Source organism: Salmo salar, chromosome 23 (assembly GCF_965601325.2).
Source record: "Salmo salar chromosome 23, fSalSal1, whole genome shotgun sequence".
NCBI classification, from domain to species: Eukaryota; Metazoa; Chordata; class Actinopteri; order Salmoniformes; family Salmonidae; genus Salmo; species Salmo salar.
Genome location: NC_138313.1, coordinates 2,078,573 through 2,101,567, shown reverse-complemented (window position 1 = coordinate 2,101,567; position 22,995 = coordinate 2,078,573). Strand labels below are relative to the sequence as shown.

Sequence of the window (22,995 nt, the reverse complement as noted above, 5' to 3'; positions counted from 1 at the left end):
ATTCGGGAAATAAAATTTGCTTTGATTTAAACTAAGGAAACAAAAGGTGAAAATTGTGCAAGGGAGGGGTGTAGCAATATCCTTCCTACTGGGGTGGTCTTACCTCTGCTACGTCTGGCAAGCCGCGGGACTGAAAGGAATCATGGGAGTTGCAGTCTAGAAATCTGGGTCCGAGGAGGGCTGTTCCACTGGAGGGGCCGGAGGGGGTCAGGGAGCTTCGTCTACCCTTATCAGGGGACACCAGGCTCGCTGTGTGTGTGTGGGGGGGGGGGGGGGGGGTTGAAATTGAGATGACACAAAAAATAAATCTCAGTTGAGCTTATGGTTCTGGGCAGAGAGTAATCCTGCTTCAATTGACTTCATCAAGTTCAGTTCAATTGAAAATCATTGCCAGAGACTGATGAGTGGCTGCGTGTGCGTATAGCTTACATAGCAGGCAGCCAAATGAAGAGTCAGTGGAGTCGTTGGGGTACCACTGAGGGTCATGGCTGGGGGAAGGGATCCAGCCCCTGGAGGGGCTGACTGAGGTACAGGGTAGGAGCTTAGAGCACTCACTACCATTCAGCTTGGCAGGAGAGAGGGATGCCTCATCACCTGAGAGCGAGCGAAAGAGACAGCGCATGAGAGAGATGTAAACAGATACAGGCTACACTACAAAAACAGTACAAAATCCTATTTCTAGAAGCACACACACCTAATAACGCCCCCTTCACTTACCGTAGTGTGCCGAGTTGATGGCCAGCTCAATGATTGAGTCACTGATGTGCGTTTGTGGCCCTCCAGGAGCCATGGCTTCCTCCAGGGGTCCTGGGAGAGAGATGTCCAGCAGAGAGGCCACGCTGGGCGGGGAGAGGAGAGAGTCACCTGCAACTCCTGGAGACGGAGGCGGGAGGCCGTTCTGCAGCGAAACCTAGTGGAGGGTTAGTGAAAGAATGATACAGGGTTAGAATTAATGTATAAAAAATATGAAAATCTGTGCTCTTATTGGATAAGTTCCTGTGGCACCTCCCTCTTCCAAAACAGCTTGAACACGACCCAGGTAGCTCTCTCTCCATCATCGTTTCTCTTTCCCTTCTTTCAGTGTTCCACTCACCTCAGAGGAGGCCTGCTGAAGGAGCTGTGGCTGGGGAGGACTAGCATGCACCACTCCAGGGTGAGAGGTCGAGAGGGGCCTTCCGTCTGGACTGGGGGCCTTCAACTCCCGACAGGGGCTACCTGGGATGATGCCTGCTGACTTGGCTGCCAGGTCAATGGCACCTGGATGGAAAAATATAGACTCACACATTGAATTGTCAAGAGTCTGATTACAGATGAATTGCACCATCATGTTTTAGCTTGCGCCAATTTCCAGCATCAGTGGACCTGGCCTAGGTGGGCTTTAAAATAAGAAAATTGTTTAAAAAAGGTGAAAGATAAAAACATGACCAGGGCCTGAAACGAACGCCCGCCACCTGCCAAATGTGTAAGAGGTCTAATTCACCAGCCACATTGGTGGGTGGACAGGGCTCCACAGTGTGAGTATTTCACTCGCATTTGTGAATACAAATAACCAAGTATGATCACATTTATAGATATATACACTACATGACCAAAGGTATGTGGACACCTGCTCGTCAAACATATCATTCCAAAATCATGGGCATCAATATGGAAATGTATGAAATGTATGCATTCACTACTGTAAGTCGCTCTGGATAAGAGCGTCTGCTAAATGACTAAAATGTAAATGTAAGAGCAATAGCGAGGTTGGGAACTGATGGAGGATTAGGCCTGGCTCGCAGTCTGTGTTTCAATTCATCCCAAAAGTGTTCGATGGAGTTGAGGTCAGGGCTCTGTGCAGGCCAGTCAAGTTCTTCCACACCGATCTCAACAAACCATCTCTTTGGACCTCGCTTTGTGCATGGGGGCATTGTCATGCTGAAACAGGAAAGGGCCTTCCCCAAACTGTTGCCACCAAGTTGGAAGCACAGAATCGTCTAGAATGTAATTTTATTCTGTAGCGTTAATATTTCCCTTGACTGGAACTAAAGGAGCCAGAACCATGAAAAACAGCCCCAGACCATTATGCAGTCGGGCAGGTAGGGTTCTCCTGGCATCCGCCAAACCCAGAAGTGTGATTCATCACTCCAGAGAACGCGTTTCCACTGCTCCAGAGTTCAAGGGCGGCAAGCTTTACGCCACTCCAGCCGACGCTTGGCATTGCACATGGGGATCTTAGGCTCATTTTATGAAGCTCCCGACAAACAGTTTTGTGCGGAGTTCTTCTTGCTTCCAGAGGCAGTTTGGAACTTGGTGCTGAGTGTTGCAACCGAGGACAACACTCGGCAGTCCTGAGCACTACGAGCTTCAGCACCCGGCAGTCCCGTTCTGTATGCTTGTGTGGCCTACCACTTTGCGGCTGAGCCGCTGTTGCTATTAGACATTCCCACTTCACAGTAACAGCACTTACAGTTGACTGGGGCAGCTCTAGCAGGGCAGAAATTTGACGAACTGTCTAGTTGGAAAAGGTGGCATCCTATGATGGTGCCACGTTGAAAGTCACTGAGCTCTTCAGTAAGGCCATTCTACTGCCAATGTTTCACTATGGAGATTGCATGGCTGTGTGCTTGATTTTATACACCTGTCAGCAACGGGTGTGGCTGAAATAGCTGAATACACCAATTGTAAGTGTTATCCACATACTTTTGTATATATAGTGTAAATGATGCAGTAGCTGTTTTCAAAAGTATTTCTGCTATTTTGTTTCTTAGCTGGTAAATTAATCGCACAAAGTCAAAGAACCATAAATCCTGAAATGCGCAGCAACACTGTGCTGTGCACAGGCATAAGTGAGACTTTGTCTTTGTGTTTCTTGGCTATTTACATTGTTTCGTTCACAAGCTAAGTTGTTTTTCAATGTTTGAGTTTCAACTGGTATGGAAGAGAAGACGACGCGGTAGAAAGCTGCGGGTACCGACAGATCATTGCGCCGCAGTTTGCATTTTTCAAGGTCCCTTTTCTTGTATTATTAATGAAAATTCACTACAAAGCTGTTTTCAGGGAACAAGCAGTCAGAAGACTTTGGGATCTGGAAACAGTCGTCTTCCTGCTTTGTATGCGTTAGCCTACCATTTGTATTAAAAGCTCATCTTTGTCGCATTATTCACACGCTGCTTCAACTTCAGTAGCCTACCTTTCCTCTCCTTGTTGGGTGTGCGAGATCAAGTGTACCTAGTATGTGTGGTCTCATTGAAAGAGTAGTTAATTTTCCAAGGAAAGTAACTTAAATATGATTAGTTTACAACTGTGTCAAAATAAATATTGATAATGGAAAGTGGAGGGTGCTCAACCCACAAATTGAGATGCAATAAAAATTTAAAAAAAGTGATAATTGAAAACGAAAAGGCGCAACACGTGCACAAGCTACCATAGTGAGCAAGCATTCATTTTCAATAAATATTAGTAACTCGTTTGCCTCTGCTTGCAAATCACCCTCCTAAAAAAAAAATAAAAAAGTACGCTATAGTCTATATGCAAAACATAGCTCAAGAGAAAGTGTCCGCTGTCATCATTCTTGCTGCTTCAAGTTCAATAGCCATGTGTGTGAGATCAGTTGCGAGTGTGGTCTCAATTAAATCGCGTACTCTATAGCCTATGCATGGGCAGAGAAGCACGGGGCAGTTATCGTTCCAAGGAAATGTAGTTCCTAAATATGATTAGGATATAGTTCACTGCATTGCCTAGAAATATGTATTGATCACCAATATTTGTATCAGTCTGAAAATAGTCCCACTCCTAAAACTTAGCTCAAGAGAAAATGGAAGTCTCTCCAACTCCGTGCTCTTCAAACGACGCCTAGCATATTGGCTGATATATTAGGGTATCTGTATTACTGGGCCACAAGAGAACCTCAGGTCATTTAACCTATTTCTTAGGTTGTTTTTGCAGATTTTGATATTGCCTATAGGGCGCAGAATTAGTGGGACCATTGCTGGCAAATGAGCGTGTCACATATGCCTAAAATAACCAGCCTTCCCTGTAGCCTTCCCTGTAGCTCAGTTGGTAGAGCATGGTGTTTGCAACACCAGGGTTGTGGGTTCGATTCCCACGGGGGGCCAGCACAGAAAAAAAAATGTATGAAATGTATGCATTCACTACTGTAAGTCGCTCTGGATAAGAGCGTCTGCTAAATGACTAAAATGTAAATGTGAAAAAAATAACATTACAGGACTGCGGTTGGGTTTGGGACCAGTTCTTCTGGTAGCATGTGGGAGTCAGACAGAAAGCCAGGGGGTGCAGTATGAACTACAAGACTACTAGTCACAACTCTCTTAATCTCACAGGCACAAACATGAGTCACGTTACCACGGTAACTTCCACCTCTTAAAGGGGCAGGTGACATTTTTGGTCTCATCTGATATTTTGGTTAAAAGACTCCGGTAACAAACAATGAAACAATATAAAGCAATATACCACATTACTTCTTACTAGTAATACATATGTTTTAGAAACATCAAAACATGCTCATTGGTTTTATTATTTTTGGTGTCCAATTTTTGTACGACTGGCAAAAAAAATCTGAGTGGCTGGTAGATTCTTAAATCTACCTGCCACAGTGGCTGGTGGACCAAAAAGTTAGTTTCAGGCCCTGAACAGGTAGAGAGAAGAGGTACGTACTGGAGAGCTGACTGGACATCCTAGGGCCAGATGTGATGGGCGGAGTTCTGGGGAGGGGGGGACGGGTGGAGGGAGAGAGACGGGGCTGGATTGGCCGGAAAGAGCCTGTTCCTGAGGGGGAGACGGTAAGAAGAAAAAGTCAGTCAAGTCCAAACTATGGAGGTGAGTGTGGTTGATTATTTCCAGCCCTGTTTAGATAGTTGGATAAAACATTTTTGGGCCCGAACACAGAATATTACTGCTCTCCAGTGCTTTTTATTCCTGCAGCATAAAGACAAAAAAATATGTTGTTACGATTCTTCAAACATGCCTACTTCCTTCATGTGATTAGATAAGTAAAAGCACGTTTTCTGATTAATTTATAATTTAACTAGGTGTATGGGTTAGTTGACAGGTGGCATACCAGTGGCAGATGAGTTGGAGAGGATGGAGAAGGAGCAGACGTGTTGAGGAGTGTCTCCAGTGGTGCGGGGGAGCAGGGTTCTCTGAGGAGGAACAAACAATTTCACATTAAAACAATCTGTTCAGATTTCAAGATGTACTAAGAACAACTCAATAGGTACACCAAACAACGAACTAAGATGAGACTTACCTGGACCACGAGGGGCTTTCGAAGTGGCCGGCTCCTGTTTTTCCTTTGTTTCGGCAGGAAAATGTCTGACTGCAACTGTAAGAGGGAGAGATGCAAACTGGTGAGGACCCAAAAAGGTGAAGAAAAAAGATGCATCTGAACTGCGAGAAAATGTGCCTTTTTTTAGAATGAGGTTGTTACAACACCAACTTCCACACAAGACATAATACCAGGCCAAGTATCACGACACCGAGTAGAATCGTGACACCACAAGGGTTTGCCAGGCACCCTGTTCACATTTTCTATATGTTCTGCACGGCGCTGCACAAAAACCTGTCCTTGATATTCACACCTCTACTCAACACAACAGATTAAACTTCATACTTTTTTACTGTATAATAGAAAAGGCTACTGCAGAAAACATCTGATTTGCTCATATCCAAAGGCCTACCTGTGATTGGGCAAGACTAGAGGAATGTTGTAAGGAATATGCATTTTCATTGTGGCAGTAAGGGTTACACTCAGTTTCATATAGGCCAAATCTATCTTTAGCCTACTGTTCAGACAACTTAGCACACATAGCCTACACTCTCCCTCACACAGAGCTCCCAAAAGTTTGGTGCCTAACAGAATTTAAGGAAAACCAGAAAAATATATTTTTGATTCAGAATTACATTGATTAGACAAATGCGTCAAAGGTAGGATGCATCTCTTTGAGTAGGCTATCTATCCCTTTTCCCTGCACCATCCAAGCGTGTGCAGAGCCAAGGTACAATGTTATCTAACTAGCCAGGTAACATTAATAAACAAGGTAATTTGTTATCAAACCACAAGTAAACTCGTCAAAAAAAAGATACATCCCTTTTTCAGGACCCTGTCTTTCAAAGATAATTTCACAGATCTTCATTGTAATTCGTAAAAATACAAATTAAGGGTTTAAACACTGTTCCCATACTTATTCAATGAACCATAAACAATGAATGAACATGCACCTGTGGAACGGTCGTTAAGACACTAACAGCTTACAGACGGTAGGCAATTAAGGTCACAGTTATGAGAACTTAGGACACTAAAGAGGCCTTTCTACTGACTCTGAAAAACACCAAAAGAAAGATACCCAGGGTCCCTGCTCATCTGCGTGAACATGCCTTAGGCATGCTGCAAGGAGGCATGAGGACTGCAGATGTGGTCAGGGCAATAAATTCCAATATCCGTACTGTGAGACGCCTAAGACAGCGCTACAGGACGGACAGCTGATCGTCCTCGCAGTGGCAGACCACGTGTAACACCTGCACAGAATCGGTACATCTGAACAGCATACCTGCGGGTCAGGTACAGGATGGCAACAACAACTGCCCGAGTTACACCAGGAACGCACCATCCCGCCATCAGTGCTCAGACTGTCCGCAATAGGCTGAGAGAGCCTGGACTGAGGGCTTGTAGGCCTGTTGTAAGGCAGGTTCTCACCAGACATCACCGGCAACAACGTCGCCTATGGGCAAACCCACCGTCGCTGGACCAGACAGGACAGGCAAAAAGTGCTCTTCATTGACGAGTCGCAGTTTTGTCTCACCAGGGTTGGTCGAATTCGAGTTTATCGTCGAAGGAATGAGCGTTACACCAAGGCCTGTACTCTGGAGCAGGATCGATTTGGAGCTGGAGGGTCCGTCATGGTCTGGGGCGGTTTGGGGGTCAGAGCATCATCGGACTGAGCTTGTTGTCATTGCAGGCAATCTCAACGCTGTGCGTTACAGGGAAAACATCCTCCGCCCTCATGTGGTACCCTTCCTGCAGGCTCATCCTGACATGACCCTCCAGCATGACAATGCCACCACGCACAGAACGAGCAGTATGGCTGATTTCCTGCAAGACAGGAATGTCAGTGTTCTGCCATGGCCAGCGAAGAGCCCGGATCTCAATCCCATTGAGCACGTCTGGGACCTGTTGGATCAGAGGGTGAGGGCTAGGGCCATTCCCCCCCAGAAATGTCCTGGAACTTGCAGGTGCCTTGGTGGAAGAGTGGGGTAACATCTCACAGCAAGAACTGGCAAATCTGGTGCAGTCCATGAGGAGGGAATGCACTGCAGTACTTAATGCAGCTGGTGGCCACACCAGATACTGACTGTTACTTTTGATCCCCCCTTTGTTCGGGACACATACAATTTCTGTTAGTCACATGTCTGTGGAACTTGTTCAGTTTATGTCGCAGTTGTTGAATCTTATGTTCATACAAATATTTACACGTTACGTTCGCTGAAAATAAATGCAGTTGACAGTGAGGACGTTTCTTTTTTTGCTGAGTTTAGTTTAAAATGGCCCGCAACATAGTTTATAAAATTATGTAACGTGCACCAATTCATGGTAGAAAGGGGCTTGTCAATTGCCTATAGTGGAAACAGACCTAGCCACGTACAGTGCATTCGGAAGTATTCAGACCCCTTGACTTTCTCCACATTTTGTTACGCCTTATTCTAAAAATGGATGAAATTGTTTTTTTTTTTCATCAATCTACACACAAATCCTACAAAGCAAAAAAAAGATTAAAAATAATCTGAAATATCACATTTACATAAGTATTCAGACCATTTATTCAGTACTTTGTTGAAGCACCTTTGGCAGCGATTAGCCTCGAGTCTTCTAGGGTATGACGCTACAAGCTTGGCACACCTGTATTGGGGGGTTTCTCCCATTCTTCTCTGTAGATGCTTTCAAGCTCTATCAGGTTGGATGGGGAGCGTCGCTGCATAGGTATTTTCAGGTCTCTCCAGAGATGCTCGATCGGGTTCAAGTCCGGGCACTGGCAGGGCCACTCAAGGACATTCAGAGACTTGTCCCGAAGCCACTCCTACATTGTCTTGCCTGTGTGCTTTGGGTCATTGTCCTGTTGGAAAGTAAACCTTCGCCCCAGTCTGAGGTCCTGAGTACTCTGGAGCAGGTTTTCATCAAGGATCTTTGTACTATGCTCCGTTCATCTGTGCCTCGATCCTGACTAGTTCCCCAGTCTCTGCTGCTGAAAAACATCCCACAGCATGATGCTGCCACCACCATGCTTCACAGTAGGGATGGTGCCATGTTTTCTCCAGACGTGACACATGGAATTTAGGCCAAAGAGTTCAATCTTGGTTTCATCTGACCAGAGAATCTTGTTTCTCATGGTCTGAGTGTCCTTTAGGTGCCTTTTGGCAAACTCCAAGCTGGCTGTCATGTGCCTTTTACTGAGGAGTGGCTTTCATCTGGCCACTCTAGTATAAAAGGCCTGATTGGTGGAGTGCTGCAGAGATGAGAGAAGCTTCCAGAAGGACAACCAGCTCCACAGAGGAACTCTGTTAGTGAGACCATCGGGTTCTTGGGCACCTCCCTGACCAGGCCCTTTAACGATTGCTCAGTTTGGCTGGGCGGCCAGCTCTAGGAAGAGTCTTGGTGGTTCCAAACTTCTTCCATTTAATAATTATGAAGGTCACTGTGTTCTTGGGGACCTTCAATGCTGCAGACATTTTTTTGGTACCCTTCCCCAGATCTGTGCCTCTACACAATCCTGTCTCAGAGCTCTACGGATAATTCCTTCCACCTCATGGCTTGGTTTTTGCTCTGACATACACAGTCCAATGTGGGACCTTATATAGACAGGTGTGCCTTTCCAAATCATGTCCAATCAATTGAATTTACCACAGGCGGACTCCAATCAAGTTGTAGAAACATCAAGGACGATCAAGGTAAACAGGATGCACCTGATCTCAATTTCGAGTCTCATAGCAAAGGTTCTGAATAAGGAATCTGTTTCATATTTTTAATATATTTGCAAACTTTTCCAAAAGCTTGTTTTCACTTTGTCATTATGGGGTATTGTGTGTCGATTGAGATTTTTTATTTTTTATAATCATTTAATCAATTTTAGAATAAGGCTGTAAGGTAACAAAATGTGGTAAAAAATCTAGGGGTCTGAATACTTTCCGAATGCACTGTATATTGGAAATCGCTGATAAGAGGTGAGTTTGCATCCCTGAATAGGGAAAATAAAATTATAAGGAGGGATGAAGAGTCCAGCTAGCTTATTGTTCTGAGAAAGACAATATGGTGAGAGTACGCAAAATGTCCTTACGCTGATGGAGTCGAGCTGTTGTCGGAAAGCGAGCTCGGCCTCCTTGTTGGGAGAGAACATGCGGGAGTGTCGGGAGCTGTTGGGGGGCAGGGTGGTGGGAACAGCAAACACCCCACCATCTGAGTCCCCCCCGGACACCAGCAGAGACCGCGGGAGGTTACGACCTGAGGAGTGATTCAAAGCCAAGGTTACAGTTAATTAGTATCGGTGTACATGAGATGTCATATAAAGATACAGGTAAAAGACAAACACTACTTCAAGAATTGGTCCTCTGACCTAAAACTTTGGAGTTACTGGAGAAGTTTCAATAAGTGTAGGTTGTGTGTTTATGTGCATTTTCTTGTGAGAGGAGTTTGGTAAGCTACCGGACAAGCCAGTGTTTGGTAACATCAGCTTTGCAGCTCGGACCCCCAGGGGCGGCAGTCGTCCACAGTTGGGGCTCCGTACCCCCACAGCCGGGGCCTTGCCTGGGGGGGTGAGGGACTGTTCCTCCTGGGATGGCTTTACCGGAGACGTGGCTGTGGAGCACAGATCTGGAGCCTGGAGGAGAGGAAAGAACATGGGAGAGAACATTCAAAGAAAAAATGACTTAAGGCTATATATAAATCGCATAATCTGTTTACAAAGTCTCCAACAGTGTCTTCAACCCGATTCTCTACCCTTCTTCAGAAGTGTGCACTCGTTCCCTCCCCTTCATGCATTTAAAATGTTTGGTGTAAGCATGGCTAGAGTGAGTTACCACCATAATCCTCACATCAGTCAATCACTTTTAAATCCACGAGGGAGAGTGCAGGAGTGACCACGTCGGGGAAAGTGTAGAGAATTTGAATGTGGCCAGTGGCTATGAAGAATTTGCCCCACTAGGCGGTGTTGACTCACAGGTTTGGGGTTGACCTCTGATGATACCAGCCGGAGGAGACAGCGCAGGACGCGGTGGGTGGAGGGTGGGGGCAGAGGGCGTGGTGACTGTTGCTGTGGGCATGTTTGCCCTGGTCCCTGTAGCCCCTCCTCCCCCAGCTCCGGGGCTGCCACAGAAGCCGGCTGCCACTCGTACACCAGCTGCAGTTTCCCAGGTTTCCCCAGCATCAGGTACAGCTCTGCCAGAGTCACGTTGCTGTCTGACCCCCGCGAGCTCCAGCCCTCATCACAGATCCGCTGGGCCGACCGACCGCCAGACACCGGGGTTGGGGTGCTGCCTCCTCCACCACACTCCTCTTTTCCTGGGGCTGCTGTCCACCCCTGCCCCTGGTCTGGAGGAACGTCCTCCACCTGTCGCGGTACCGTTGCCGGTGGAGGTGTGGTGGGAACCAGGGGGTCCAACAGGGGGAGGAAGTTCCTCTCTGGAGAGGCACTGTCACTGCCGTTAACCCCTGGGGTCCGCTCTTCATGCCTGCACGGCTCAGTAGCAGAGCAAGAACCTCCCCCCTGGCCCTGAGAATTGGAGTCCCCATCACCTTCCTTGGCCCCCAAGGCCTTCCCTACCCCTGGTCCTCCCCCCAGCCCCTTCTCCCCTTCCACCTGCCCCGTGGCTGCACCACCCTCCTGTTTCTGAGCCATAGACAACAGCAGCAAAGACGAAGGAGAAGGAAGAGGACGTACAGGAGGAGATGTTATCTGGTTCAGATTCTTGTGCTCTGGCCCTGCTCCTCCTCCCAACGTTCCTCCTTCGGCCGTAGATACAGGGGTCTCGCCCCCTACCCGTCGAGCATCCCCACCACCACCGCCCCGCCCAGGTTTGGCCACGCCCCCCCGGGGGAGGAGCGGGGACCCCTGGATGCCCAGAATCTGGGCGGTGGGGATCAGCTCCTTGGGGCCGGGCCGGGGCTTGCCGCTCTCCTGCCAGTGGACGGTGCAGGAGGCCTTGGAGTGGACCACACGGGCTACGCTGGGCAGGGCGGTCAGGGTGCTGGTCTCAGCTGGGTACAGGAACAGGTCCTCGTCTGCTCTGCAGGGGAGAGCAGGGCTGCCGCTACCACTGTGCTGCTGGGTTCCCTCTAACGCCTCACGCTCCTGCAAGCTCTTCAGCTGAACACAGTATGGTCAAGGGAGGGTCAGCAGAGAAGCAGTAGATTCAAAGTAAAATAAACAAAAACAAGAATTGAGCATCAACTAGGCTAAATATATCTGTTGATCTCTTGAAGTACTATGGATCAGCTCAATTGAGACTTTTCACCAGCTGATTGTCTGGTGCTAATTTCATGCGATTCTATACTCGACCAGATAAAAAAAAAAAAAAAAAATGTACCAGTTAGGTTGTGGTCTAAGTGCTATAAGATGGGCATGACATGACTGCTATGATGTGGAAGGATACGATGAGCTGGTCCTGGACGTCCCACTTCTGTTTCAGGAACTCAATCAGGCTGGACACCTTCCTATGCAGCTCCACCACCATCCTACATCACCGCACAGAAGAATGGACAATGTTCGAAAATATTTACATTTCTCAGCAAAGACAGCTCCTGTAGACAACAAAGCTCAAACACTGACAGGGGCATGTTCAGCACTATACAACCTAGCAAAACCCATCTTTAAACCAAAATATGATAATGACAATACACTTCATGTAATGGCCACTATGTATGGGGATACAAAAGTCAGGGTTGGGTGTCACAGAAGCATCAAGATTGAACGTAAGATGGGCTTTGCAAACACGCCTAATGTTCTATTGTTTCAAAAAAAACTTAATCTATTATTTATTCATTCAAGGAAAACCCATTGAGACCAGGCTCATTCTACAGGGTGCCCTGATCACAGTAATACAGCAAACACCAACAAAATTTGGGAAATACAGTTACAATTAGCGCTGTTACGGTGACCGTATTACCTCCACACCGGCGGTCACAAGTCACGACCGCAGTCAAATTCCACGTGACCATTTAGTCACGGTAATTAGGCTTCTCCGAGCTCTAATGCGGCATTAGTAGCCTACCAAACTTGCTAACTGCATGGTATTCAGCACTCTATTGTCCCTCTAATCACTCTGACATTGCAAAATATCTAACATTTTATCAAAAACACTTCATGAGAGACCACGCTCTTGTTAACCTGTTAGGGCTAGGGGGCAGTATTTGCACGGCTGGATAAAAAAAATGTACCCGATTTAATCTGGTTACTAATCCTACCCAGTAACTAGAATATGCATATACTTATTATATATGGATAGAAAACACTAAAGTTTCTAAAACTGTTTGAATGGTGTCTGTGAGTATAACAGAACTCATTTGGCAGGCAAAACCCTGAGACATTTTCTGACAGGAAGTGGATACCTGATGTGTTCTATTACCTTTAAACCTATCCCATTGAAAAACACAGGGGCTGAGGAATATTTGGGCACTTCCTATTGCTTCCACTAGATGTCACCAGCCTTTACAAAGTGTTTTGAGTCTTCTGGAGGGAGATCTGACCGAACAAGAGCCATGGAACGATGATGGCCCATTAGACACCTGGCGCGCGAGTTCATGTTGGGTACCCTCGTTCCAATACGTTATAAAAGAGTATGCATTCGTCCACCTTGAATATTATTCATGTTCTGGTTAAAAAAGGCCCTAATGATTTATGCTATACAACGTTTGACATGTTTGAACGAACGTAAATATATTTTTTCCCCTCGTTCATGACGAGAAGACCGGCTGGCTTAGATCATGTGCTAACAAGACGGAGATTTTTGGACATAAATGATGAGCTTTTTTTGAACAAAACTACATTCGTTATGTACCTGTGATACCTGGAAGTGACATCTGATGAAGAGAATCAAAGGTAATGGATTATTTACATAGTATTTTCGATTTTAGATCTCCCCAACATGACGTCTAGTCTGTATCGCAACGCGTATTTTTCTGGGCGCAGTGCTCAGATTATTGCAAAGTGTGATTTCCCAGTAAGGTTATTTTTAAATCTGGCAAGTTGATTGCGTTCAAGAGATGTAAATCTATAATTCTTTAAATGACAATATAATATTTTACCAATGTTTTCTAATTTTAATTATTTAATTTGTGGTGTTGACTTGACTGCCGGTTATTGGAGGGAAACGATTTCCTCAACATCAATGCCATAGTAAAACGCTGTTTTTGGATATAAATATGAACTTGATAGAACTAAAAATGCATGCATTGTCTAACATAATGTCCTAGGAGTGTCATCTGATGGAGATTGTAAAAGGTTAGTGCATCATTTTAGCTGGTTTTATGGTTTTGGTGACCCTGTCTTTTAATTGACAAAACATTACACACAACTCTTGTAAATGTACTGTCCTAACATACTCTAAATTTATGCTTTCGCCGTAAAACCTTTTTGAAATCGTAAAACGTGGTTAGATTAAGGAGATGTTTATCTTTCAAAGGGTGTAAAATAGTTGTATGTTTGAAAAATTTGAATTTTGACATTTATTTGGATTCAAATTTGCCGCTCTTGAAATGCACCTGCTGTTGATGGAGTGCACCACGGGGGGGACGCTAGCGTCCCACCTAGCCCTTAGAGGTTAAGCAATATTTCTAAAGGCTATGCAATTGCATGAGAGTATTGATATTCTCTTTTTAACAGAGGCTACTATCAGCTTTCAATAGGCTAGGCTTACTATATTTATTTACACATTTTCTTAATATTAAGCATATTGCTTCTCTTCACAACAGGAGTATAGCATACCTGGCTGGCATGAAAATGAACCACGGGAAAAGCGTCCTCCATTCACTATTTAAGTGCATAGATTACATGTATTTTTCAACTTGCCCCTGTTGAGACAGGTGCTTAATAGTCCATTTTAAATAAGAATTGACACATGATTTAGTATATGTAAAGACAATATTAAATTAAGAATAGTCTGATGGGTGACAATATTAGCCTATCACTTGTGAATGATGCCCAGCTTGTGTGCAGTCAAGAAACAGCACGTCTAAAAAAATGAAATACACTCTCTCAAAATCATAGTTGCACATAGGCCTATATGTTTTGATAAGGTTGTATCATAACTTAAGTGACCACATACCTTCTTAAAATGAAGCATACTAATCTGCTTTACAATGGTTGTCTAGCCTAACTGGCATACATGCGCAGCGCGTGAGTTTCACCTTTGGGGAAGATCACACGGTCCCATGTGGCTCAGTTGGTAGAGCATGGCGTTTGCAACGCCAGGGTTGTGGGTTCGATTCCCACGGGGGACCAGTACGGGGGGAAAAAAAAGAAGTATGAAATGTACTAATTCACTACCGTAAGTCGCTCTGGATAAGAACGTCTGCTAAATGACTAAAATGTAAATGTAAATCATTGCCACCATAAAAATACACATTTATAATAAAAGCATTACATGCATAATCGCATTTGTGATTGCTTTTGAGAATGGTGTTTTCTGGCAAATTGATTGCATTTTGGAACAGTCACGCTTATAGCCTACTGCGGTGTGCACATTGCTGAGCTTATAATGTGAAGAAATACCCTAATAGTTTATCAACATTTGAACCTAAATGGTCTGATCTGTTGCGTCAGCCTCATTGCTTTTACGTTTTTTGAAGCTAGTGGTTGTATTAGTTTGGGGTCTATCGCATCCCACAACTGTCCCAGACAATGTTTGAAATATTTATTTAAAATGCACAGAATAGGTCAACTTTTGTACTATGGGGGATAGTAGATTGACATAGGCTAGTGCTTTTGATATTTGTTAAGCCTACTCATCTTGTTGGCTGACGAAAAGTAAATGTAGACCCGATCACGTGATGGGCACTGGCTACTAAGAACTTAAATATCTGAGAGGTGCTTTGGAGCACGCAGCCAGGAGAAGGGAACTATAATTATTGTATTCAGGGCGAAAAAAGGAATGGATTTTTTTGGAGGGCATTACGGCGACACAAAGGGGATGCGGCCGGGAAATTCTAGGCCTGGTGAGAATATATTCAAGTCCTTGTCAAATTGTGAATGAGAGACTGTTGGAGTGTGCAGCCTGCACAAAAAAACAAAGCGGAGCTCATGCCTTCCATAGTATTTTTTTCAAATCAATTAGAGTTGCATCATGCAGCCTTAGAATGTATTAAAAGTCTAAACATATAGCCCAACGTTTGTATCACAACTAAAGTTCCAGAAATAACTCTAAAATTAGACATATAAGAGGACCTGTCTTTGTTAACAGCTCAATGCAATAGCTGCATATACACACTCCCTCATATCGTTGAGAAAATATCCTTTCTATTTTATTCAGCTATGTTAAATTGACTCTTCATTACTATAAAATAATGCCATGACTTCAAAGCAAATCTTGTCTGCTAAATAAACTAATGTAGCCCACAGACATATATGGCATAGTCAGATCAGAGCCTAACATAAGGACAACGCAGAGTATTCTACGCAGAGTTATTCTATTCTTCTGAAATAAGACTACATTTTCTTCGACTTGCATTACTTGACATGGTGTGATATTAGGTTGCTTCTTGTGTAAATATTTTGTCTGGATTTGAATGATTTTGTGTATTCCAAAACATGCAAAAAATATAATGTACACAAATTGTGCAATCCAGGTGTGCAAAGTTCTTAGAGAATTACCCAGAAAGACTCACAGCTGTAATCTCTGCCAGGAGATGCTAAATGGGTTTTTGTTAATTATCGGTCAATTACCATGAGACCTGCAGGGTAAAACTAACCTGTCTCACGACGGTCTAAGGCTATACATCTTCAAATAATATTTTTGCAGGAATCTCCTTGCGAATGATTTTGCCGAAGATATCTCATACAGTATAGTACACAAACACACATGCACTTCAGTCTTTCAGCCACTCCCAACCTCACTCCCTCTATGACTAGCTCTCTCAGTAAGAATGGCAGAATGGTGAACTTACTAAATGACTGAGAGGTTGACTGTGTGATATTAGGTTGCTTCTTGTGTAAATATTTTCTGTCTGGATTTTAATGATTTGTATGGATTAAAATTGTCATTTTAATCCATAGAGACGTGAAGGAGAAGCTCGTCGGATGTTGATCTCTTCTTGGCTGGGTCCTCATTTGGGACCAAAGTTCCTTGTTAAGAGTCTCTTTCTGCTCTTGCAGACGCAAGAGACCCATCTAAATTAAATAATTGATTTATTGTGATGTGTAGGCTATATTAAATGGATTCATTAGACTTTTTAAAATGTGGATGTTCCAAATGTCTGCATCAGTGGCTTGTAGGCTGTGTGTGGAAGCCAGGAGATGCTAAATGGGTTTTTGTTAATTAATCGGTCAATTACCATGAGACCTGCAGTTATTTGCTTGACAAATCACCAGCTGACAATTTCATGACCGCCACAACCCAACTCAGCTACAAGGTCCTCAAATCAACGTTTTAAATTGCCTGAGCGCACCAGAACATCCAATTGTAATGCGTTTTGTAAATTGTTCCAGCAGTGAGGTGCATTCAAACTAAAAGCAGATTTACTTAATTAGATGGAGACCCAAAGAACTTCAACAGTTAACCAACCCTGTGAACGGGTTTGGTAACGCATGTTTTTATACTTCAACAATGAAGTTAGGTAAGTCAGAATTTTGTGACGTAGACCTTGGTAAACAAAATGGGAATAGTGAAGTGATCTACGGGAAATTAATGAAAATCCGCCAACCTTTTGATACAGTGATGAGTATTAAAATTGTCACCTGTGATAAAGCGAAGGGCGCTATGTTACGACTGCATCCAAAGGATTAAGAGTAGTGGCTGCTGCATTCTGCTAAATGGTGTCACCATAGTCAAGAACTGGCAGGAAAGTTGACTGTTCAATCTGCTTCTTGCGGTTTAGGGAGAGGCAAGATCTACAATAGTTCAAAAAAAATAATCCCACTTTAAAATCTTAGCTTTTTAATTAGCGCATCAGTATGTTTTTTAAACGTTTGCCAAGACTGGATAAACAGCTTCTATCGCAAGGCCATCAGACTGCTAAACAATGATCACTAAAGTCAATCACTAGTCATTTTAAACAATGCCACTTTAATAATCTTTACATAACTCATGGCCATCGCTCATCCATATATTATATGTACATATTCTCATTCACCCCTTTAGATGTGTGTATTAGGTAGTTGTTGGGGAATTGTTAGATATTACTGCACAGCCAGAACTAAAAGCACAAGCATTTCGCTACACTCGCATTAACATCTGCTAACCATGTGTATGTGACCAATAAACTTTTATTTGAATATAAATTCCCAGACATTTATAGGCAGGAACCCGATCTATGGGACAAACACTCAATGAATAAATATGTAGTCCATCTGAAATTAAAAAAAATTGCGAGAATTCGATAAAATACATTTAGTCTTGCCCACATTACATAGGTGTTTTAAACCAACCAGTGCTTGTTGTAAGGCAACAAAGTCAGATTGCAGCTCAACACAACATCTACAGTTGGGGCAATGGAATGCATAACAGTATTGTCTACATACAGATTAATATTACAAGTTTTAACACAGATGTATTTATTTAAATAGTAAAGAGAACCGGTCCCAATACTGACCCTGCAGTACACCTTTTGTAATATCCAGGGAGCTAGATTAACACCATCAGAAAACAGTGTCCTGGTGACATAATGCTAAAACCCCTTGCAAGAAGCCTGGTCCAGGCCTACCTTTGAATGAGAATGTGATTGTCAACAGTGTCAAAGGCATTGTTGACACTGACCTGAGGCGGGGATTATGGGCCAGACTCTGGACACGGGCCCAGGAGTGGTTGCTACGCGGCTGCAGCTCCACGGCAACCTTCAGAGGTAGACGCACAGGCTTCTGGTCCTCTTCATCACTCACTCCTTGAGAGAGAGTGAGCAAGCAATATAGAAAGGGAGGTGTAAAAGGAAAGTAGGATAAGATTTGTTCTCTCCGGTCCTGAGATGATCAGCATCATAATCACCACTTACTCATACCGCCCCTTTCCTGAGTACTACCATGGAAATCCATCCCCTCCTGCCCATATGCATGACTCCTCAACATCCCCTTCTTCCCTCTTCCTGCTGTGTGAGTGTGTCACTGTGTGCCTGTTTGTGTGTACACTCACCATCTGGGTCACACAGCCTCTTGAGCGCACGGCACATGGGAGCTTTGATGCGCAGGTTCCTGCCTTTAGAACGCACTGTGGTCGCCCTGGGAGAATACAGAACCATGAGAACCACAAAACACACAAACTACACCCAAATAGCAATTGCACAACTATCTACACTGGATAAAAATAAAAAGTCTACATGTAAAGTGTTGATCCCATGTTTCATGAGCTGAAATAATAAAAAATCCTGAAATGTTCCATATGCACAAAGAGCTTATTTGTGTCATTTTTTTGACTATGGAATATCAAGAAGCTGATTAAACAGCATGATCATTACACAAGGGCACCTTGTGCTGGGGACAATAAGTCTCAAGTTGAGAGGAAGCGTGCAATTGTCATGCTGACTGCAGTTAGGTCCACCAGAGCGGTTGCCAGAAACGTTCATGTTAATTTCTTTACCATAAGCTGCCCACCCACTGGGGGAGCCAGGCCCAGCAAATCAGAATGAGTTTCTTTCCACAAAAGGGCTTTATTACAGACAGAAATACTACTCAGTTTCATCAGCTGCCCGGTTGGCTGGTCTCAGACAATCATGCAAATGAAGGAGGACGTGGAGGTTCTGGTCTGTCCTGATTACATGTAGTCTGCGGTTGTGAGGCCGGTTGTATGTACTGCCAAATTCTCTAAAACAAAGTTGGAGGCAGCTTGTGGTAGAGAAATGAACATTCAATTCTCTGCTAACTGCTCTGGTGGACATTCCTGCTGTCAGCATGCCAATTGCAAGCTTCCTCAACTTGAGACATCTGTGGCATTGTGTTGTGTGACAAATCTGTACATTTTAGAGTGGCCTTTTATTGACCCCCAGAACAAGGTGCACCTGTGCAAAGATCATGCCATTTAATGAGCTTCTTGATATGCCACACCTGTCAGGTGGATGGATTATCATGGCAAAAGAAAAATGCTCACCAACAGGGATGTAAACAACTTCGTGCACACATTTGAGAGAATGTCTGGGATCTTATTTCAGCTCATGAAAGATAGGACCAACACGTTACACTTATATTTTTGTTCAGTATATAACCACACTCCAGCCAGTTTATTAGGTACACCCCCCTGTTCACAAAAATGGCTCACTCCTACAGACAGTGAGTCACGTGGCCGTGGCTTGCAATATAAAGCAGGCAGACAGGCATTCAGTTACTGCTTGATTGAACATTAGAATGGGTAAAGCGAGTCTCATAAGCGACTTGGAGCGTGGTATGATTGTCTGTGCCAGGCTTGCCGGATCCAGTAACGGCAGCCCTCATGGGATTTTCATGCACGACAGTTTAGGGTTTCCCGAGAATGGTGCGACAAAACAAATAAACATTGGCAGTGGCAGTCCATTGGCAGAAAACAGCTTGTTGATGAGGTCAAAGGAGAATGGCAAGAATTGTGCAAGCTAACAGGCGGGCCACAGACAAATGTTGGCGCAATACAACAGTGGTGTGCAGAACAGCATCTTGGAATGCACAACTCATCGATCCTTGTCCGGGATGGGCTATTGCAGCAGTTGACCACACCGGGTTCCACTCCAATCAGCTAAAAACACGGAGAAGCGGCTCCAGTGGGCACATGGATCACCAACACTGGACAAATGAAGAGTGGAAAAACATTGCCTGGTCCGACGAATCCCGATTCTTGTTGCGTCATGCTGATGGCACAGTAAGGAATGGGCGTAAGCAGCATGAGTCCATGGACCCATCCTGCCTGGTGTCAACGATACAGGTTGGTGGAGGCAATGTACTGCCGTCCAATTTGCAGCAACTGCGTGATGCCATCGCGTCAGCATGGACCAACAGCCCTGTGGAACGTTTCTGACTTGTAGAATCCATCCCCCGAAGAATTTAGGCTGTTCTAGAGGCAAAAGGGGGTACCGACCAGGTACCAAATTGGTGTACATAATAAACTGGTGTATATAACGGTTTATTTCAAAATGTATAAACTATTTTTAAGCAAATCAACTACAAAGTTTAGGAAAAAAATAGGTATATTTCAAAAAGCTGTGGTTACATTGGTAAAATGTTTGTGTCGGTCTTACCCCTGTTGGATGAGCTCGTTAAGCTTGGCCACGTTCTTATCGTCCATCACTATGAACAACAACAGAGTTAGAAAAGCTAGAGTGCGTACCTCCTTGCTCTTGCTTTGTGAAGACAGACATTAACATAACATCTGTAATGACCTCCAACAGAGGTAGAAAAGCTAGCCATCTTTGGACACAAGACTAACACAGACATAGGACATTAATAACATAACCTTCTTCATGACCTGTGCGACACTTAACTGTCCCTCATGACCCCGGCGCAACATTTAAAAATCAGCTCCCACGCGGCCAACCAGGCCCAGCAGCAGAAACAGAGCCAGACTGAGACGTGTCAAACACACCAAAGACACGGCGGCGGCTGCACCCCCCCCCCCCGCACACACAGACCCTGCTTGACTTACATCCTCCAACCTTCTTCCTTAACTCAGCGTAGCAGATGAGACCGTACAGCTCCTGAGAGGACTTCTTCAGCACACGGGAGTACACTGTGGGACAGGAGGAACTGGGCATGTTATGGGATAAAAACGAAAAGAAAAACTACAGCACACCAGTGATCTTGGGTGCCCCAAAAACTTAAAATGGGTCACACACTGATGGTAAGATCGAAAGACAGTTTAACTCTTGCACATTTAATGAGTCGCTTACGAGAGTGTGTGTGTGCGCGCGCGTTAAACATAATAGGATGCAAAAGAAGAAATGAACGCAGACTACAGGCAAAGTTTCACTTGCAAATGCCAACTGGTCTTCATAAAAAGCTGGTTGCTTGCAAAGATTCACACTGATTTCGAAGGTCAATGTTTTTGTCAACAAACTGAAACACGACAAAAAGAGAGACTAAACAAGCAAGAGGTGAGTGGCGATTTCTATTTGAGAAATAACGAGAGAGAAGAGAGCGATAAACTAGCTTACCGTTGGCGAAGTCGATGTGCTTGGAGATCTTGTGCCAGGTGCGGTAGTAGAAGTGTCGGACTTGCTCTTTGTTCTTCACCATGCTGGCTGGCTTCCCCTTCTTCTTATGCTTCAACACTATGTTTGTCTGGATCGCCTCAAAGTCCTTCCCATGCTACAGAGAGCGAGACACACCACTAGAGATATGGAAGTTGTGTTGGAGTAGGGGGCACGCAATTGCTAATAAGCGTTATTGCAACGACTGGAAGTCTATGGGTATCCACATTTGCTTGTGAAACTACCTCCAACTTCCTTAATACGGGACACAGACATAAAAAGTATCCGCGAGTTCATCTGACTCAGAGGAAGTAGATAAAGGGCCGCATTGCCAAAATCTCGAAGTATCCCTTTAACTTTTTAGTGACGGGGGGAGTATTCGGAAATTCAGATGAATGACGAGCCCAAATTAAACTGCGTGCTACTCAGGCCCAGAAGGTAGGATATGCATATAATTTGTAGATTTGGATAGAAAACACTCTGAATGGTGTCTAAGTATAACAGAACTCATATGGCAGGCAAAAACCTGAGAAAACAATCCAACCAGAAGTGGTTTGTAGTTTTTCAACTGATTGCCTTTCCAAACTACAGTGTCTGTGGGGTCATTTTGCACTTCTTAAGGCTTCCACTAGATGTCAACAGTCTTTATAACCTTGTTTCATGCTTCTACTGTTAGTTACTGAGGAGAGAATAAGAGCTGTCTCAAGCATGAGACCAACGAGTTGTTTACTGCGCAGGCAAGCATGTCCACCATTCCTTTTTCCTCTAATGAATATGCTATTGTCCGGTTGGAATATTATCAAAGATTTATGTTAAAAAAAGACCCTTAGGATTGATTGTAAAAATCGTTTGACATGTTTCTACGAACTGTAATGGAACCATTTGACTTTGTCTCGGGTTTTGCGCTCCCGCATTATGCCTTTGGATTAGTGATCTGAACGCGAGAACAAAACGGAGCTATTTGGACATAAATATGGAGTTTATCGAACAAAACGAACATTTCTTGTGGAAGTGGGAGTGCATTCCGACGAAGATCAGCAAAGTTAAGTGAAGATTTATAATACTATTTCTGAGTTTTGCTGACTCCAGAACTTGGCAGGTCACTGTATAGTTTGCTTTGATGGCTGAGCTCTGTAGTGAATATTGAACAATGTGCTTTCGAGGTAAAGCTATTTTGAAATCTGACACAGCGGTTGCATTAAGGAGAAGTGTATCTATAATTCTTTCAATAATTGTTGTAAATTTTATCAACGTTTATGAGTATTTTTGTAAATTGATGTGCTCATTTACCGGAAGGCGAAACATTTCTGAACATCACGGGCCAATGTAAAATGGGGTTTATGGATATAAATATGAACTTTATCGAACAAAACATACATGTATTGTGTAACATTGAGTCCTGGGAGTGTCATCTGATGATCAAAGGTTAGTGATTAATTTTAGCTGTATTTCTGGTTTTTGTGACACCTCTCCTTGCTTGGAATTGCTGTGGTTTTTCTTGTTTAGGCGCTGTCCTAACAATCTAATGTTATGCCTTCGCCGTAAAGCCTTATTGAAAAAAAAAAAAAATCGGACAGTGTGGTTGGATTAAGGAGAAGTGTATCTTTACAATGGGTTATAAATAGTTGTATGTTTGAGAAATTTGAATGAGATTTTTGTTG

General features: G+C 44.1%; 1 protein-coding gene and 1 non-coding gene across 5 annotated transcripts in view; one reads left to right on the top strand and one right to left on the bottom strand.

The window, feature by feature from the left end:
* The window catches only part of LOC106583928 (protein cramped-like), a 76,783-nt gene that overhangs the window by 31,601 nt on the left and 22,187 nt on the right, over window positions 1–22,995 (bottom strand). For all 4 annotated transcript variants that reach the window (XM_014168603.3, XM_014168602.3, XM_014168599.3 and 1 more), the window contains exons 4-19: window positions 21,299–21,452; window positions 20,791–20,874; window positions 20,387–20,435; window positions 18,322–18,407; window positions 17,953–18,076; window positions 11,638–11,719; window positions 10,206–11,351; window positions 9,692–9,866; window positions 9,327–9,490; window positions 5,249–5,323; window positions 5,060–5,141; window positions 4,657–4,767; window positions 1,094–1,257; window positions 718–910; window positions 430–594; window positions 104–249 (exon numbers count right to left, since the gene is read on the bottom strand). In XM_014168603.3, coding sequence (XP_014024078.1) covers window positions 104–249; window positions 430–594; window positions 718–910; window positions 1,094–1,257; window positions 4,657–4,767; window positions 5,060–5,141; window positions 5,249–5,323; window positions 9,327–9,490; window positions 9,692–9,866; window positions 10,206–11,351; window positions 11,638–11,719; window positions 17,953–18,076; window positions 18,322–18,407; window positions 20,387–20,435; window positions 20,791–20,874; window positions 21,299–21,452 — 3,000 coding nt within the window. The remainder of the gene's footprint in view (window positions 1–103; window positions 250–429; window positions 595–717; window positions 911–1,093; window positions 1,258–4,656; window positions 4,768–5,059; window positions 5,142–5,248; window positions 5,324–9,326; window positions 9,491–9,691; window positions 9,867–10,205; window positions 11,352–11,637; window positions 11,720–17,952; window positions 18,077–18,321; window positions 18,408–20,386; window positions 20,436–20,790; window positions 20,875–21,298; window positions 21,453–22,995) is intronic.
* Window positions 14,408–14,483, top strand: trnaa-ugc (transfer RNA alanine (anticodon UGC)). The gene has a single exon. It is a non-coding gene; the product is annotated as a tRNA-Ala (tRNA).